Genomic DNA, 18,461 nt, shown 5'->3' with positions numbered 1-18,461 from the left:
GAAGACTAAGACCACCCATCAGTATCATGGTGAGAATCCTCACTGTGCATGTTCCTGATCTGCCAGGTTGGCAGACTTGACTAATATGGGATAATAGAAGCTGCGTGACCAGATCCATGGCAACAAACACTTGAGCTATTTGTCTTGAACCTAGTATTGATCATCAAAAACTAAAAATATGACTGTCATCAATTTTGTTCCTTTTTCATAGATGCATGAACATCCTGGCCCTACCATCATCACATAAACACATGCATTACACATGCTGGATCAACGGTTAGATGATACCATCATCACACAAACACATTCATCATCAGCTTCATTCACTCATACGTACCACCATCAACAGTCCTTTCCTTTGTCAATGGATCAGCCTTGAATCGGATATACGCTTAATTGTGTCCGTCTTTTTTTATATTCACATATTCTGCTTCGAACTCAGATCTAAACTTGGAGGATTTCATCGCCTAGCCTATGTGCCTCATCATATTATTGATAATAACAACGCAATATTTGTCCTCGGAAAGCTCCAACATGCAGCATCTTGCTGCTCTTTAACAAATGAAGCGCCTTCTCATAGGCCTCAGGCAGAAGCATTTCGTCTGTAATTTCAACATAGCCACACATCATCCAGTTCTCAACCAAATATTGTATTCTAAGCTCATGGCTATCAACAAAGAATGACCAAGATACAAGTAATGCTTTAATACATCGTTTAGCTGATCAGAACTTAATTTGAATTGTTTAATGTTTGAACTCCTGCTCCATGCTATTGTTCAGTGGTCTAGACTGTATCATGGTACTCAGTGACCTTAACCACATTACCTTATCACTTGTAATACTCTTGGCCTTCGCAAATTCTTTCACAGAGAGCAGCAGATTCTCGCATTTGGCTAAGGGCTGAATCTTTGGAAAGAGGACTATGCTGCCAACTTATTCACAGAATAAGTCTCATGCATTTTCCTGGAAAAAGTTGGAGCTTTGATTTTTGCTTGGGCACCCATGAGTTCATAAACGTTACGAATTCGGGTAATGAAGAAGAGCTTGCAGCCTTTTTCTTTGTTGGGCTCAGGAATGCCCAACTCCTCAAGGCTCATAGTTTCCCATAAGTTGTCCAGAACGGATAAGAATCTTTTTCCCTTCAGCCTATGATTCAACAAACTTGTCCCTTGATTGTCATTTAACTCTTCCTTCATGGATTGCTCCTTCATTATGTTATTCCTCACATGCCTTACGCTCCATGTAATGCTCACAAAACTGATGCGATCAAATAAGCCACGTCTTGTTTCTCTTACCATTTTAGTGGCATACTTCAGATTCTGTTTCTGGGTGAGCTGGCACAACAGAATAGTTGTTCTTATGTAATTCAAGACAATAAGCATGACAGAACGATGGAAGAAGCAAATGAATCAGAAACCTTGAAGAAAAAAAATTACTTTAACAAGCACTTTTTGAGGTAATGATGAAATAGATTCGCAATTAAAACTTATCCTTGTTCTCATGTTGAGAAACATTGCAATATGCTTTCAAAATTAAGGAAGAGTCAAATGAGTATTTAGTAATTCATCGCTGAGGGCAAAGCCTTGCTGTGGGGTAGGAACTGAAAATAACCTTCCAATATGTGTCAGGACTCAGCCGAGCTTTTATATAAATAGTTTGACATGTAAGCAAAAGAACTTTGCAACTGGTTCTAGCTTGAATGGCTATCACCATGTAGATAGGGAATCTAAAATACATAAAAAATTGTCAGATGCATTTAAGCAGAATCTGGGACAAGCTGCTGCGCTGCCTACTTACTGCTGACAACATGCGTCAGATATGTGTCTGCTGAATTTAGTAACAATGAGCTTCATTCTGCAGATTTCCACATGATTGGCAACAGCTCATACTTGCAGCAGAATGCCTCAAGACCTCATTTATTAGAGTCAGGGAAGGATTACTTTTGACCTTTTATGCTTCCAAACTGGAATATGTATCGCAGGGATTTCAGGTTGAACTTGTCTGCAGATGCCATGAAGCTTTAGCAGCATAAGTATTAGATATTTTTTGTATGTCTGGTTCCCAACAAATTGTTTCATGTTCAGTAGTCAATGGGTTCACCGTTATTGGTAAAAAGTAGAACTTCTTTGAATCTTTCCCTTCTCATCTCTTTAGAAACTTGTATATGTTTGTTCTTTAAGTTCTAATGGCCAAGCATCTAGGAGTTGAATAAACAGGGACATGGCATTGTGTTTTGCAACACGATGTTTCAGTGTTTTAAGCACCAAGATTATTCTCCACATAAGAATTGTCGAATCCCGAAACCTCCTGTCACCACATGGCTGGCATCATCACAGGACTGTGTATATAACCAGCTGCGCTCTCTAACATCCAAATCACTCAGATTGGAACGAGTACAGATTTCATTCACAAATTGATTACACAATACAATATTACAGTTGCGTGTCTGCCAGCAGCAATCTCATGTGTGCTTATATTTGTTTTTTGAAAACAAAGGTCGTTAAATGGATATATTTGATGAGTTTGATGATAGTTTTTTATCTTTAGCTTTATTTTGCATTTTGCATTTTTCATTAATGCAAGAAGTGGAACAAGGGGGAGGAGCAGATGGCATCACTTTGCTTCCATCTGCCTCTCTACTGGTGGTGGAGGAAGCACAAATTATTATTACTCCTATATTAATAGTTCACGGTCATTTAGTTGTTTACATTGGCTGCAAACTTAATGGTTAGAATTTGATATATTAGTGCTCTGGTCAGAAATTTTTGACTCCGTCACTGCCTTCTATAATCGACAGTATGCAATGGTCCGAAAAAGTATAACCAAATTTGTAGTATGCTTCTGAAGCCGAATTTAAGTATGGATCCAAATAAGTACCGAGGAACTCGAATCAGACCGAGCTTCAGTGCACGCATCAAGAGTATCAAAGATACCCAATTGGCACCAGAAGCCGCAGCAATGTAATTGGAGTAATTAGTAGATGCATTTAAACTTAATGGTGAAGGTGGTGGTTGTTGTATGACTCCCAACCCAAGGGTGGAGTCAGGAATTTTTTGTTGTAGGGGCCAAACTATAGTTTTAAAATTTTAACAAGGTTTGAAATATAAATTTTCAATTTATATATATATTAAACTTTTTTTTTTTAGATTTACATGTACATTTTTAAAGTTTTTAAAATCTGAAGGGACACAAAGCCCGGCGCACTTTCCCTTCGCCCCTATTCCAACCAAAGTTCTGGAAAGCTAATTAAAAACTTTATGATTAGAATATGAATCTGGAAAACCTCTTGATCACTTTGATCTCCTACATCCGTAAGGAGGCTAACTAGGAATCAAATCCACATAAGATAAAAGAGAGAGAAGGAATAACCAGACATGCAAGGAATGTCATCTCTTTCTCTCTCTAGCCAGATATTGCAAAAAAATACCCCCTTCTCTCTCCCTCCTCTTGCTCCAGCCAGATATGTAAGGGATACCTACACCTCTCTCTCTCTCTCTCGTGAAACTGGCAGGGCCAGGTGGCGAGCAACTGACACATCCCTTATTCGATTCCAAAAAATGTTACTATCATGAGAGAAATGTTGAGATTGAACTACACTTAATGTGGTTTGACTGATGGAGTGTTGCGTCCCCTTTCCCTTCTTTTTCTCTAATTCTCTCTCTAAAGTGTATTATTATGCAATGGATGTGCTGTGGGCCTCCACTGGCATGGGATGATGGCAAAGACAAAACCATAATTATCAAAGAACAGAAGAACAGGTCCTCCATTTTACATGCTTCGCCCATGAGAGTTTCTCATCTCAATTATGCAGTCTGCTTATACAGCCAAAAAGAAAGAAAAACGAAACTGTTTTTCCTCATAAATTTTTAATAATTTTGTCATGGTCTTACTTATTTGTGTAATTTTTTTTAACGTATTTCGAAATGTAGAATTTTGAGATTCTAAATTACTTCTATGATCATTTATGCCACTCTTCAATTGAAACGGAAACTTGTGTCTTTTTGCTCTTTTTTCTTTTTGGAAAAACTTGGGAGCCCTCTTCTTTTGAACACTTTTTAAGTACAATGTTTGGAGGCCGGCTCTTGGTGACCAGAGCTTTCTGCTTTACTTTGTCTTGAATATGAAGTATTAATTTTTGTATTAGTTATGCTTTAATATCAAATGTATTCTGTCGCGCAACAAAATAAGAAAGTTGTTAAACTAAAGAATTAAAAGTTCATGCGTTATTTTGGGGAAAAAAGTTTCATTTAGAGGACTATTTTTTAAGAGACTGAATTTTTTGATATAATCTTTACTTTTGCAACTGCTTCACTTACAAACCAAAAAGAAAAATGCATTGCTCTCATTTCTTCCAACTTACTTCCGTTTTAGCTAAAATTTTATTAAAATGGGGAAGCTAAGCCTCTGGCTGACTGTTAAGGAGCTACCAACGAAAGTGAGACTCGAATCACAAAAATAACAAAATTAAAGCTTTTCCTTAAAATTATAGCAAAAATTGAGGAAATGGAAATTCTCAAAACATATAAAAATGGTTGGACTTCAGAGTCTGGGTATTTGGAGGGTCGTCTTGGTGGTGGACGCAGGTCTCTCTCCGATCATTCGTTTCTCCACCCTCTTCACGGCTTCACCACAGATTTTCAACCTCTGTCTCTTCCCTTCATCCCATCTTTCTGTTTACCTCTTCTCCTTTTCCTCTCTCCCCACAATTATTATTGCTTATTATTTTCTTCTCCCCCCTCTCTTTCTCTCTCCAAACTCTAGAGCCCCCATCTCCCATTGTTTCGTTATCTCCATCTCTTCCTCTTAAAAACCTCCTGTTTTTCCTTCTTTTCTTGTCTCCCACCTGTGACGAACTTCATAAAAAATGCTTTCTTTCTCTTCCCGATCAACAATTCTCCTTGCCCTTCTCGTACTCCTGGCTGCCACGCGCGTTTCGACGTCACAGGAGGACTCACAGGCCAATACAATCTATGATGTGCTGAAACTCAACGGCCTCCCAATTGGGTTGTTGCCCAAAGGGGTCAGCAACTTCAGCATAGACGAGCAGGGGAGGTTTCAGGTCTATCTTGATCGCGCCTGCAACGCCAAGTTCGAGGACCAAGTTCACTATGAGAGGAACATAACGGGAAACTTGACCTATGGGCAGATTGGAGCTCTCTCTGGCGTCTCTGCGCAGGAGTTGTTCCTCTGGCTTCCTGTGAAGGGCATAAGAGTTGACATCCCTAGCTCCGGTCTCATCTATTTTGATGTTGGTGTCATCCACAAGCAGTTCTCTTTGTCTCTCTTTGAGACACCCCCGGACTGCCAAGCCGCGGATCAATTCAATGGCGATGATCTCCTTGAAGGGAAGAGAGTTGCTGATGTTGTTCTCCAGGTATATATGTGTGGGACCTAAATTTTCTCCTTTTCTGGGTTTTCATGATATGGTTCTGTTATTTTGGTCCGCTTTAAATGCACCGTGTTTGGTTGGTGGTGGTTTGGTGGTGTATCAAGCAACTACGGTTGTTTCTTTACTGTTTAGGTCTCCTTCTGTTTTCATGCCTAGTGGAACTTGTTCGGCTGAAAAAATTTATTATTTTTGGTTTAAAAATGTCGCAGCATTTGATTGAATTGACAGTCACTTTTTATCATCGTTCTAAGAACTTGATTTTTTCTTTCTGTTTTTCAAAATCTTCTATCCATTATGTTTCATTACCGAGTCTTTTTTATAAATTCGACATCTGTATCTCTTCATTCTGAAATCATCGCTCTGTTTCTCAATTTGTTTTGCATCTTTCTTTTGTCTTTGGTAACTACATGTTGCTACTATATTGTGAGGGCTGATGCTCAGTTTGTGGCATCGGTCATTGTTTTACGTTGCTTTTGGTTTGTAGGTGATGGAGGTCATTGTCCATCTAGAGCTTATGGTTCAGTTGAAATAAAATTACCTCATGGTCACTGCCATAGTGCCATGGTCAGGGTTACTGGGTTGTCGTTGGTCTCTTTGCTTCATATTTGTCTGATTTCCTTAATAATTGAAATCTTAATTCATATTCTTAGAAAAATTGATAAGACTTGAGAATTGAAGTTCCAGTACTCTTTGTTCTTTAAATATTAATATCCGCGAGCATCTGAGTTAATCCATGTGTTTTCTCATCTAGTGCTTCTCATATCTGAAAGTTGACACGGTTGTAGTCTGCTTGTTTTTCCCGCTGATACTCCTTTAATTATATCTGAAAGTTGATGCAGTTGTAACCCCTTATTGCTGTTGGTATTGTAATACGCTTAATTAGGCTTTTGCTCCTTTATTTCAGAGTAAAATGGCGACTCCACGAGGCACGTATGATCGGAGAGTTCAGGCAGCCGTCATGTGAGTACTTCAGCCACTCGATCAGTTAAGATTGAGCAACCATAGACACAGGTCTCCCTTTCCGTTAAAGACGAAGTCTCAGAAAAATTTGGTTTAGCAGATTGTAATCTTCTGTGGCATGCTTGCATTAGAGTACAGATTAGTTGGGATTTGTTTACATGGAAGAATGAATTTTTTGAAGATGGGGAAGGATTTTTTTTATGCATGTTCTGATAGACAGGAAGAAGGAAGAGACAGGAGGAGGATGGATAATGGAATGCCCGAGGTGATATTAAATGGTTAGTTGCTAGACATGTGCAGGCATAGTACTATGTGGAAGGCAATTTTAACTTGTGAATATGTGGAGTTGAGTTTATTTGTGCGTGTGCTTTGGTTCGAGCCTTAAGGACTCCTGGTGCAGTGAATCCCAAAATGAGTAAATTTCTGTTCGGGACCTTTGATTTGTTTGTATAGTCGCATGTATTTAGATGAGGTAAGGGGTTGTCTGGAGCCCTGCTAGGGAAATAAGTACCTTATGTTTATTTGTGCAGATGTCTACTTTCTTTGTTGTCTGTGCCTTCTATAAATGGACTTTACATTTAATTGATTCAAATTTGTTTTCCCATTATCAAAGCCTTCCATTGCTCAATTAGATGCAGATATCTATTGATACAGTACTCATAATTGCTTTCATGATTATTTCTCTGTATATGGCTGACAAATAAATCAACCTTCAAAATATTGTGATTGTTATTCCAGCACATTCTTATTTTGATGGCATGCTTGACATTACTAGGCATCTCTAAGATTTGTTGCTATTTGTTCACAGTTATTTACATGGGTTTCCTTAATACTTCAGTTCCATCTGCTATTGTGGAAAGTGACAGGTATAATTCTGCCATGAAAGTGCACAATAAGTTCTGTTTAATATCAGATTAGTGCTATTTGTATTCAAATATGACCAGGAACATGAACAAGCCAATTTAGAGCCCAGCACTACTGGGCGAGTGACATGAGGTGTTTGATTGTCGGCACCTGATCCAAGAAGCATGTTGTCTCATGTTGCCTCTGGATTTGAGTTGCATAGGCAATAGAGCCTAGAGTGAGTGAGATTTTGCTGTAAGATGTGTAGGACAACCTAGCCATGCGACATGTAGCTTCATGAAAAATGCTTGACATGCATAGCAGTAAATTTTTCATTACACCCCCACACTTCTGACCCTCAGCTGGAAACCACATGATTCTTGGCAGAAGTTCATTAAGTGCCCGTGATTGCTCGTCTTGGTGTCTGCATCCTTTGAGGAGGGATAGTAGTAACTGAACTGCTTTATCTGCTTGGCAATGTATTGAGCAGAAATTGAAAGGCGAAATGGCATTTGGGTGAAAACATGGCGAATCGTCATTAAAGGGTTTTATTTCGATTATAATGTCAATGGACGAGCGAACCCTGTGGCTTGTAGCACCAAGATAAAACTTGAATTGCTTCAGGCAGGAGAGTGGAAGAAAGATGACTGGAAATTCCACGAGTCTTTCTGGAAACTCCCAGACAACAGAGATATGAACTTGCAACTAGTTTTCTTTTATAAAATGAAGTAGTTCCTGACTGATGTTAGTGTATCGTTTCAATTTTATCGGATGTCTTAGAAGGTAACTCATGTTAGTGATTGGATCCTTTGACTAGGAGTTTTTGGGCTTACTATATCAAGAACAGATCTGATGCAATGTAGTGCAGGATTTCCCACATGGAAACCCACTCTCAGATCTGTTTGCTTGGATGTGCTTATAGGATTTATCAGGATTGAAATTTTAAATTTAAAGTTTCTCAAGGTAGTCAGAAAATTTTATCCAAGTTCCCAAAAAACCTGATCTAAGAATGTATTTCTAGGTTCTTAGATATGAGGTCACAAAATCTCATCGGAGCATCGGGAACAAGAGGATGTATTTCTAGCTTCCTCATATGATGATTAGTCACGAGCTGTTGAAATTCAGGGAGAAAAAATGATAATTGTACAAAATTCATATAATTTCATTCCATCCCATCTTCGTTTTAAAATATCTTCAAGATCACATACTGCAGGTCAGATTAGAAAATGAGCCGTAAGTGATGAAGGCAGAAAGAGGAACACTGCCATCATATCTATCGGTCTCTTTATACTTACAAGCAAATTGCAGTGGTCAGGAGCGGAGTCAGGTGTGTGCATTGTGTGGGCAATTGCCCACACAGACCAACAAAAAATGCTTATTTTCACACTGGTATTTCATGATAATCTTTATCATTTACATATTGATGTTCTTTAAAATTTTACAGTTTTATAACTAGTGCCTCTAGACCAGAATTTTTTGTCTCCACCCCCCTGACAGTCTCGCCGATAGTACTAACAATTATCAACAGTATAGGCATTAATATGTACCCGCACACACAGAATTCTGTCTTCTCTCTTGTAATAGTGTGTGCTCTATGATGCTTGCGCACACATACACTGACATGCATGTGCAGAAGATATGGGCAGCCGCTGTTGACAGCATGATTGTTGAGCCTCTTGTGGTTGTGGCGCAACTTGGGCTGCAAATGGTCGACTTCTTATTTCAAAATCTTGTCATTTTCCGTTGTACCAGATCTGATTTCGACTCCGACAACTAATGCATTTAGCTGTCTCAAGTCTGACCAATTGGCAACCCAAGATACGGTATGTCATTTCACTACTTACCATTCGCCCATATGGGTTTGGTAGATCTCATGGCTTCAATTGTGGAGAGAAAAAAATATTTGGTTTGATTATGGTGCCTCCCCACAAAAACGAAAAAGAAGAAAACCCGTAATTACAGTGACACCTTTCTCACGAGTATCGCTCTTTCCAATCGGATGATTACTATTCACCTTCAGACACTATTAGGGGGAATAGTATAGTTGGTCCACCTCAGAGTCGTGTTGATAACATGTTCTTAATTTGATTCCAATGAATGCTGTTCTTCTCAAAATGCAAATGGTGCCTCCATGAAGGGTATGTTGTAAACCATAATGATAAATAACATCTTGGAGTTTTACATCTTGGAATTTTAAATGGTGAAGTTTTTTTCATATATAATATAGCGAGCTTGAAAAAAGAGAAAAACAAGCAAAAAATATGGTAAAATTTTAAAAATTTTAAAAAACTAAAAATGAGGGGGAAATAAAATAAGTGAGAAACTAATAGCACAAACATCACGCGATAAGTAAATTTGTAATAAATAAAAAATAGAAAATGAAAAAAAACTGTTTGGTATTAAAAAAACTGAGAAAAATAAAAAAGGAAGAAAAAAATGCAAAAAACGCATTAAAAATGTGTTTTTTTTGTTTTAACGTTTTTTAAAAAAAACACGTTTTTTTAGTTTTAAACGGACATTAATTTATCGTGTCCTTTTCACTTTTTTTTTTTTTCAAAAAAACGTGTTTTCTGTAAACCAAGGGAGAAGGAATCAATGGCACATCAAAAGTTGTTCCTCACCATGAAATCAAAGTCTGATCGCCCTCATCAAATGCTCGGCCACGTATTGTAATTGAATGATTCAAAGGTTTGTTACTAAAATGAACCATGTTGGATACATTTATATGTTCAAATTCAACCAAAAAGCATGAAAAATATTTAAGAAAGATTTAAGGAAACTAAAGCTCTCGTCTTCTTATGATTATGGGCAATTTCCCACATGAAACCCAAAGGACTTCATATTTTTATATTAATATTTTTAAGCAATTTTTCTCATTTACATATTGGAACCCCTTAAAATTTTACTTTATACCTAGTGCCTCTTAACCAGAATTTTCTAGCTCCACCCTTGAGACAGCCACTCTATAATGTAAAAGCAAAAGTTCACAAATAACAGTGAATTAGTATGATGTCAGGGAAGGAAGTTATCTTTTGATGAGCTACCTCTTAATATCAGGTATTCAGACAAACCAATTGTTATATTTAATGGTGTACACCATTGAATTGTTACTAGATGATTAAATGACTCATCCACTCTTAGTCATCACATCTGTTCTACATCAAAAGAAGATAATTAAAGTAGGAACTGACCTTGTAGACTAATGGCATTTCATATTAGCTATTAGGCTCGTAAACAACCTGCATTTAGATAATCTAATGACACAGTGAATTTGAGTGGGACAAGATCTCCTGCAGTCAAGAAAAGTAAAAATCCTACACGAGCCTACCAACTTGGGTTGCCAAATGAACTGAAAACATGGAGCTTGGCTGTTGAAGATTAGCCTGGCAATGGTAGACCTGGCTTTAGGATTGGGATGTGTGCATCTCAGGGACATATCTTATGCTCTGCTGGTCAATAAAACAAGTATTGGGCAAAAAGGATAAGCAACAGGAAGCAGAGTCCTACTTTTTATTCAGTCCAATCATACTCAGTATTATGTTTTGGCTAGAAGATCTACGTTCTCCCATTGATCTTGTACCCAAGTTAACCGCTCATTTTATAACTATTCAATTGTTCTTCAAATTGAATGAAGCGGGCAACGTGAAACTAGGGATGTCAAGGATTGGATATCCAGCTAAACTATTCCGAAAAATTTGGACAAGGAAAAAATGTAATATTTAAGTAAGAGATCAGACCAGATTCAGATTCAAATATGATGTATATTTGGTTATATTTGAACCCAAATATGTAAATATATGAAAAAATAGATATGATTAAAAGTATAGTTAAGGATAAATTTTATTTGAATCTGTTCCATTGGCATCCACACGTAAACATTTAATGTGGTGTCTCTCATCTGAAATCGGTCACAAGACCAGGAAGGGAGATATTTACAGAGGACAACGGTTCAAGCTGCTCGCCAAAGACTCGACTTGCATAAAATGACGTTCACTCCCATACAAATTCATCCGTCTCATTGGCATCAAGAACTTGTCACTGCCTTTTTATTGCAGTGTAACAAGATCAGTGCTTATTAAATTTGTCAAGTTAAATATCTCTTGGCTCTATGAAATGACACAAGAACCTGGAAAGAGAGAGTGAGCTGAACTAATAGAATGACGCGAACCCCATACTGTTAGGTACATGAATAAGACAAGCTGCTCATATCGTTTAAGTTAAAAACAAACGGAATTTCAAAATAGTATGAATGTCGGCGACCGGTTTGCAAAGTCGATGTTACCTTTTGCTTATAAGTCGGAAATGAATTATAAGAAGTAATCCCCTTTTTATAAAGATAATGCGTTCATCCATTTCCCTTTGGTAACCAACTCTCGAAATTAAGCCATCAAAAACTTCACCCAGCCAACGGGTGGAATATATGCATGTGGTTGCACACACACCCCAATGCACACACACACACATATATATATATATAGATTCTAATGGGACTGACTTTTCCAACTCATTTTTTTCTCCCATCTGTCACCAACTTTTCCTCTCGTTTCTTTTTCATTTGTTTTCTTGCAAATATACACAAAATAATATCCAAACATAGACAAAGAACCCAATAAATTGATCTTAGCCCAGTCAGACTTGCCTTTTCTTTCATGCGTTGCAATACATTGCGTTCGATGTAATGAGAACGCACCAACGCACTTAATTTTTTTTTTTTCTCAAAATCACTCTATCTAGTTATTCGCAAATTCCACTTGTTCAGATCATAGCTCCTACAAATGACTCCACAGGAGTCACGATTCCTAGGAACCGAGACCTCTGATCAGCAATTAACCCTAATCCTCGAATATGGGAATCCTGGCTCACCATTTTGTTTTCAAAAAATCTTAGAGATCACCTTTTTTTGAGAACTTTATTTCTCTTTTTTTTTCCTTATTTGCATTATTAATATGGTTTCACTTGTCAGCAACTAAGGTTCTCCAAGCAGGCTCCTCCCAGCTTCCTTTGATTTTAATATCTGCTGTACAAGTGCGGAAGATTTACAGTAACTTCATATCTAAATCTCGCCATACTGTGACGTTTTCAGGTTTGCATGTGCAGTAGCCTTCGATCCCGGCAAGATCAACTACTACATCATAAAAAACACTGCAGGATCAATTTTGGCGTTTACTCCACCACTGAGTTAAAAGGTGGGGAGCCAAGATACTTTTCATAAATATGCACATTGAAGATAGCAACTATGTGCTGTAAGAACAATCTCCATATAGGAACTTATTAGCATAAACAGAAACATGCATGATTACCACAAATTTGGCCATCGCAGCAGGGATTACAAACAACTTCAAGAATTTACTAGCTGTATTATGTCATCCAAAGGCAAAAAAAATGCCAGAGCAATAAGTTGCCTTACAGACCCATTAAGCAGGCAGTCAATTATTTGTGAAACATGAGACGCGCCCAAAAATAGTACCATACCAAAATGAGAGGAAGACATCTTATTCTTCACTTTGTCTGGTTCCTAAGACTGGGATGTCCTCATATCTTTTCTGCAATTGGACAAAACCACAATTAGACAGCTTAGGTTATAAAGGAAGAGGGAAATGGTTGAAAATGAGCATTTACTAATGACCTAAAAGGAGTAAAGACGATGATAAGCAGAAGAGCACAATCACTAGTTGTATGGCAAATGAGAGTAAAATCAGTCCCATTTGGGGACTGATTTTCAAGTCTCTTTTCCAGAGGATGGTCTTGAAAAGTAAATAAAATAAGAGTGAGAAAAAAGTCCGTGAAAGACTGAAAGAAGAAGGCAGGTAGGAAAAACCAGTCTCAGAAGGGGACAGGTTGAACCCATTTCCCTAGTTGCATAGAGACAATAACTTGGATGCTTGGGCAGACTTAACCACTATGCATCTTGAAGAAGCACATGACAATCAACGTATGTCAATCATAACATCAAGTCTGTTTTGCAAGATCCATTGGAGCAACAATAATTAGATATGTAAAGAAAATCTCAGAAATCAAACACATAGGATGAGGTCCTAAATAAAACCACATAAACAACAACCACCTATCATGTCAGACAAATGCTTTAACGCATCTGTGATTCCATGTGAGCACGTGGCCAAAATCAGATACATGTTAAGATGATTGATCATGACCACAAACTTTAACATAACAAACATTGTTGGCAACAGAATATGACAAGTACCACTTTGAAGCATGAACGCATTCTAGGCTTGTTCAAAATTGACAATTCAAATGAACATTGAAGTTTGCTAAATATCTATGTCAGGGAGACCAGAAACAAATCTTCTAAGTTTTTGCAATAAATACTGCATGCATAGAGCATTTAAATTTCGAAAGAGGGTGCAGAGGAAGACATTGATATTTCTGCAAGTTAGATGACAGTCTGACATGGGACAAAATGCAGAAAATCCGGATGATAAGTCTTGCAGAAAGCACAAAATAGAAAGGTAACTACATGAAGCCCCTCAGAAGCAGGATATCTATGGGGTATGGACAATACCACTTCCCAACCCAGTAACTGGATAATACTCAAGTAGCACATATAATCACGTGCATGTAACACTTTTACCAATAAAAAAATATATTTGAAATTTTGAACTACATAAAAAGGAAGAGCAGAAATAGAAAGGTGCCTTCCAGGAAAGTTTATAAACAACAGTAATATCTAAACACTATATAGATCATGCTCAAGTAGCACATAAAATTATGTTCATATAATATACTTCCAACAGGTAGAAGTGGAATTGTTCATATATATATATATATATATATATATATATATATATATATATATATATATATATATATATAGAGAGAGAGAGAGAGAGAGTATACCCCAACGTTGTTGTATTCCCACAACTTATGGACTCCATAGTCCACAGCCTGCATGAAGAGAAACAATCCAAGTTAACCCAATTTATGAATGTTCTGCATGGAAAGAAGAATGCCTTGTAGTTCATGGCAAAAAGTAATTAAACTTCTTCAGCAGCCCATGTTAGGAAAGATAAAGAGAAAAACATGTGAGTAAAAAAACATAAAAATTTCAATTAGAACTTAGAACACAGTACCACAACCACAGGTACCCACTGAAAATGGAAAAGAAACAATCAGTTGAGCTATTTTGAATCAGAAGTACGCAATGACATCAATATACTTGTTTTAGAAAATTTAAGCATGCCAAAAAGGAAAGATCATTCCCGTAAAAGCTCAATGGAATTGTAGCTCGAAAACGAGGTAAATATAAAAATGCATAATCTAATATAATACAACCTAAGGCGACTCAAAATGGAATGGAGAACAAATCATCAAGCGAATTAATTTCTCAAAAAAGACAAGCAAGAACATCGCAGCGTGATTGAAAAAAATTAAGTTTAATGTAAGACAGAAATAGAAACATGTAAAAACAGGATGAGCATCTTGGAAGACTCCTGTGGTTAAACATAATCAGATAATTAAATTCATACTCCACAGAACGCATTAAACACAATTACACAAGATAGCAACTCAGCATGCATATTGCATAAAATAAAACTAAGATGGTGCATAAAAGAAAAAATAAATCCAGTAAAACCCCATCTTTCATAATTAAACAAGGTACTGAAATTATTTGGATAACGACAGAACTTGGTACCACAAACCAAGTTTGGTAATATGAAACTCATCCATATAATGCTTTTCTTTTTTTAATAACTAAAGCTGAGGCTCGCAAATAGGCCAGACCACCAAATAATCCACTTGCCTCTTACCCAGAGACCACCCTCATAGATTGAAAACTTGAAAATTGAAATAGCCCAAGAGGCTAAGACCATTCTCCATAATAAAAATAACAAAAACTAAGATATATAAAAACAACGAGAAAGTTACAATACTTTAGGATGTCAAATACAAAATACAGTTATAGTATAATTTTTTACTAACCTAAAATACTAAGGGGGCGCTTGATAGCCGCTGATTTAAAATCCTCAGGATTTGAGAACTGTAGATTTCCCGCTCCGATTTTAACCCAACCCTTTTTGAAGGTAAGACGAGCATTTCAACCATAGATCTTATGTCCATTGTCAAAAACAGTCATTTATGATTTTTAAAACGGCATGATTTTTCTTAGGAATAATACAGCAAAGTTAAAAAACTTGGGAAAACCTCAGCATGTTTTAAAATAATAATAATAAATCCTAAAAATAAAATGTAGAAATAAAAACTACGAAAAAATGACAAAAAATACAAAAATTGCATTTTTTGTGTTTTTTGGCATTTTTTTTTGTTTGGTATCTTTTCTAAAAAAGTGGGTTTTTCGGGTTGTCTATTTTTGACGTACAAAACTGGTGTTTTTTGAAAAAAATATGTTTTATGTGACAATGCTAGGTCTGACCTAGGATCCTTAGTTTAATGAACCATGGATTTGACCATTGATTTTTAGCCACATTAGCGAAAGCATATCACATTAGATCCACGAATTTAAAATTTGAAGTAATTGAACGGCCCCTAAATGTTATCATTTAACAAGATCCAACTTATAGAAGCCCGGCTATCAAGAATCACATTTTGAAGAAAGTTTTGTATATTCATAATTTCACTCACAAGAACTGTGTTTTCCATGATGTAGGAAGGGAATTCCAAGGGTAAAGGAACCATGACTCACACAAGGAAGAAAATAATTTGGAACTCAGTTTCTTACATGCCAAACACTTCAGAACTTGTCAATGCTATCTCAACATAAAATGGTTATAACTTACACTTCAACAACCCTGGGGCCAGCAAGGTAAAACCAACAAGAAAAAAAAATGAAATCATACATGTAGACAGTTATGCATAACCATCAGAAAAAGAATATCAACAATGATCACTGCATCAGAAAAGATGTTTACAAAATATGGAATCAAACTAAATCTATTTGCTACACCATGCAAGACACCTGCAATTCAGTTTCTTTGCATCATGGAAGCATAAAGTTCTTGTCCCAAAAAATGTACGATCAACAAACTGCACTGCATCAAAACTTGAAACTTCCGACTTACCATGTCCTTTGAGTCTCCTAGAGTTAGTGGGTGGCACAAAATATATTCCCTCAAAATCACCACAGTGAGAAGATAAGTTCATCATAATTCATATTGATGGATCAAACTTAACCCACCAATGAAAATTTAAGAAAAAAAGACAGGAAAAAGGAAGTCCTACCCTGTGATCAAGGACCATATACTACTCAAGCTGGAAACGTTCAACTTCAAGTTCAGCTGAGGCAAGCTAACTCAGCTCCAGCTCAAGCTGGCTTAAATATGGGAAAAAGAAAATCATTTCTCCTGGATGTCTGCATCTAGACATGCTAAGTCCAAATTGAACTGGCTGATATGCGAAGTATCTATTTGTTTAAAACAAAAAACAATATGATCTAGTCTTTAAACCTATCTTTTATAAGACAAACACTTTGTTTCTGAAATATGTCTTAAGACATATACAACTGCTACTGCAAGTATGCAAGCGAAGCATTCCAAGCACCTGTTTTTCTTCTTAGGCTAAACGAGTGTTGGAGTGTGGAGCCTGATACATACTTGATAGACTTCCCTAGTCATACTTGTAAGGCATCTATGTCATTTTTTCGCATTGTGGGTTTAGCGTTAATCCCATGTTTATGAAGGTACCGTTTTTGCTTGTATTCTGTATTTCTTCCCTAGTCATACTAGCAAGGCATTTATGTCATTTTTTCGTGTTGTCGGTTTTGCCCTAATCCCATGTTCATAAAGGCACCTTGTTTGCTTGTATTCTGCATTCTTCTGTGATAGTGAAAAACTGCTATGTGTGGCAGCCGTAGACACAGGAGAACGCTGTCTCCAAACCACGTAAATCTTTGTGTCTTCTTCCTCTTTCTCTTCTTCTTTTCTCTTCTTCTGTTTTCCTCTTCTCTTGGTGCGTTAAGAGAGTGTGAGAGAGCCACATTCCTAACACCGACCGTAGGACCAGCTCTTTAAACCAAACAAGAGCAATTCGTCCCTTTTCCCAGAGCTACATGATATATACTGAATTGAAAAGAAGGACAAGAGCCGATTGGCACATTATGTCCACGAAACAAACAGAAGTAATCATCCAAATGAGTTAAAGCACAACAACCAAAGTTAAGGGGAAAAGGGGAAGAAGAGCAAATAACAAATTATAAGTGCCCATCCTGCCATTTTATCAACGTTCCCAGATGTGAAACTATGGCAAACACCCCCAACCAGCCGACAACGACAGCATCATCTAATACTCGCATACGGAAAATCGATCAAAAGGTAACGGAAAAAAGAAGGAAAGTATTGGCGGGAGGAGAGGATAGAAGGTGGAAGAGGTGTTACCCGTTCGCCAAAGAAGGCTCCGGCGACAATAAACGTGACATAGATGGAGTTCCTGCGCATGAGGAGCCTGTAGATCCCCTCGTAGAACCCTGCTCCGCTTCTTCTGTAAGTCGATTCCATTGTTGACGCAGTGAGAGGGAAGAATCGAAGCAGATGAAGATCAAAATCAAGGGTTTCTCCTCTTCTCAAGAAGGTGGGTGAGAGAGAGAACGCCCGCCCCGATACAATGACCTCTGCTGCCCTTTGACCGCAGAGCGGCCTGGGGCTTGTACTCCGGATATGGATTCAGGAGAATCTCCTCGGGTCTCATTTCGACCCGGATCTGGATTCGGACAACGACATGAAAAAATAATGAGAATGGGATTCGGATTCGATTCAAACATAGTGTGGCCCGTACTTGATCTGTTCTTAAAGGACCAATCTTCTGAAACCTGAGCATCTTTCTTTATGAGCATTGAAAAGAACAAGTTAAGTTGAGAAGCTTGTTTTGTTGTATGATTTGCCAAAATTAATCAGAAACCAACCGTTTCAGTGGGTCAAGTCCAAATTGGATCCGAATGACATGCCTCATTAAACATGCACTCCCTACTGAACTCTGAAACCGAGCCTTTAACCAATTCCAACCCATTTTTTCTTGAAGTGTCCAAAAGCCAGAAATTCGTTCCTAGGTCCAAAACCAATGCTTTCACGTCTTTAAAATTTGAAGTTAGTTTCTTACGCTAAACTAAATTTAATGGTGGCAACCAATCTAAACTAAATTTAAAGGTGGCAACCAATTGCCTTAGATCTCATATTGATTCCTAAAATGGATCTGAAATTTTTTATGCATAAATAATGTTGAGTTTGTAGTCTTTGCATTTTAAAATACATGAATCGTCAGTCAAAACCTCCCCTCCTTCAATTTGAGGTTCAAATTTTAA

At 37.3% G+C, this 18,461-nt stretch overlaps 2 protein-coding genes across 2 annotated transcripts; one reads left to right on the top strand and one right to left on the bottom strand.

Annotated features, from left to right (window-relative positions):
- Nucleotides 1–4,559: 4,559 nt before the first annotated feature.
- Nucleotides 4,560–6,953, top strand: LOC116249621 (uncharacterized). The gene is made up of 2 exons (XM_031622785.2): nucleotides 4,560–5,374; nucleotides 6,294–6,953. The coding sequence occupies exons 1-2, from the start codon at nucleotides 4,865–4,867 to the stop codon at nucleotides 6,351–6,353; spliced, it is 570 nt and encodes a 189-aa protein (XP_031478645.1). The 5' UTR covers nucleotides 4,560–4,864; the 3' UTR covers nucleotides 6,354–6,953.
- Nucleotides 6,954–12,431: 5,478 nt separating this feature from the next.
- Nucleotides 12,432–17,783, bottom strand: LOC116251495 (cytochrome b-c1 complex subunit 9, mitochondrial). Its single transcript, XM_031625804.2, has 3 exons — nucleotides 17,542–17,783; nucleotides 14,051–14,098; nucleotides 12,432–12,735 (listed from the first exon to the last, which is right to left on the bottom strand). The coding sequence occupies exons 1-3, from the start codon at nucleotides 17,659–17,661 to the stop codon at nucleotides 12,685–12,687; spliced, it is 219 nt and encodes a 72-aa protein (XP_031481664.1). The 5' UTR covers nucleotides 17,662–17,783; the 3' UTR covers nucleotides 12,432–12,684.
- Nucleotides 17,784–18,461: the final 678 nt, after the last annotated feature.

This window comes from Nymphaea colorata, chromosome 3 (assembly GCF_008831285.2).
Source record: "Nymphaea colorata isolate Beijing-Zhang1983 chromosome 3, ASM883128v2, whole genome shotgun sequence".
NCBI lineage: Eukaryota > Viridiplantae > Streptophyta > Magnoliopsida > Nymphaeales > Nymphaeaceae > Nymphaea > Nymphaea colorata.
The sequence above is the reverse complement of the archived record's forward strand: the minus strand, read 5'-3'. Positions and strand labels throughout refer to the sequence as shown.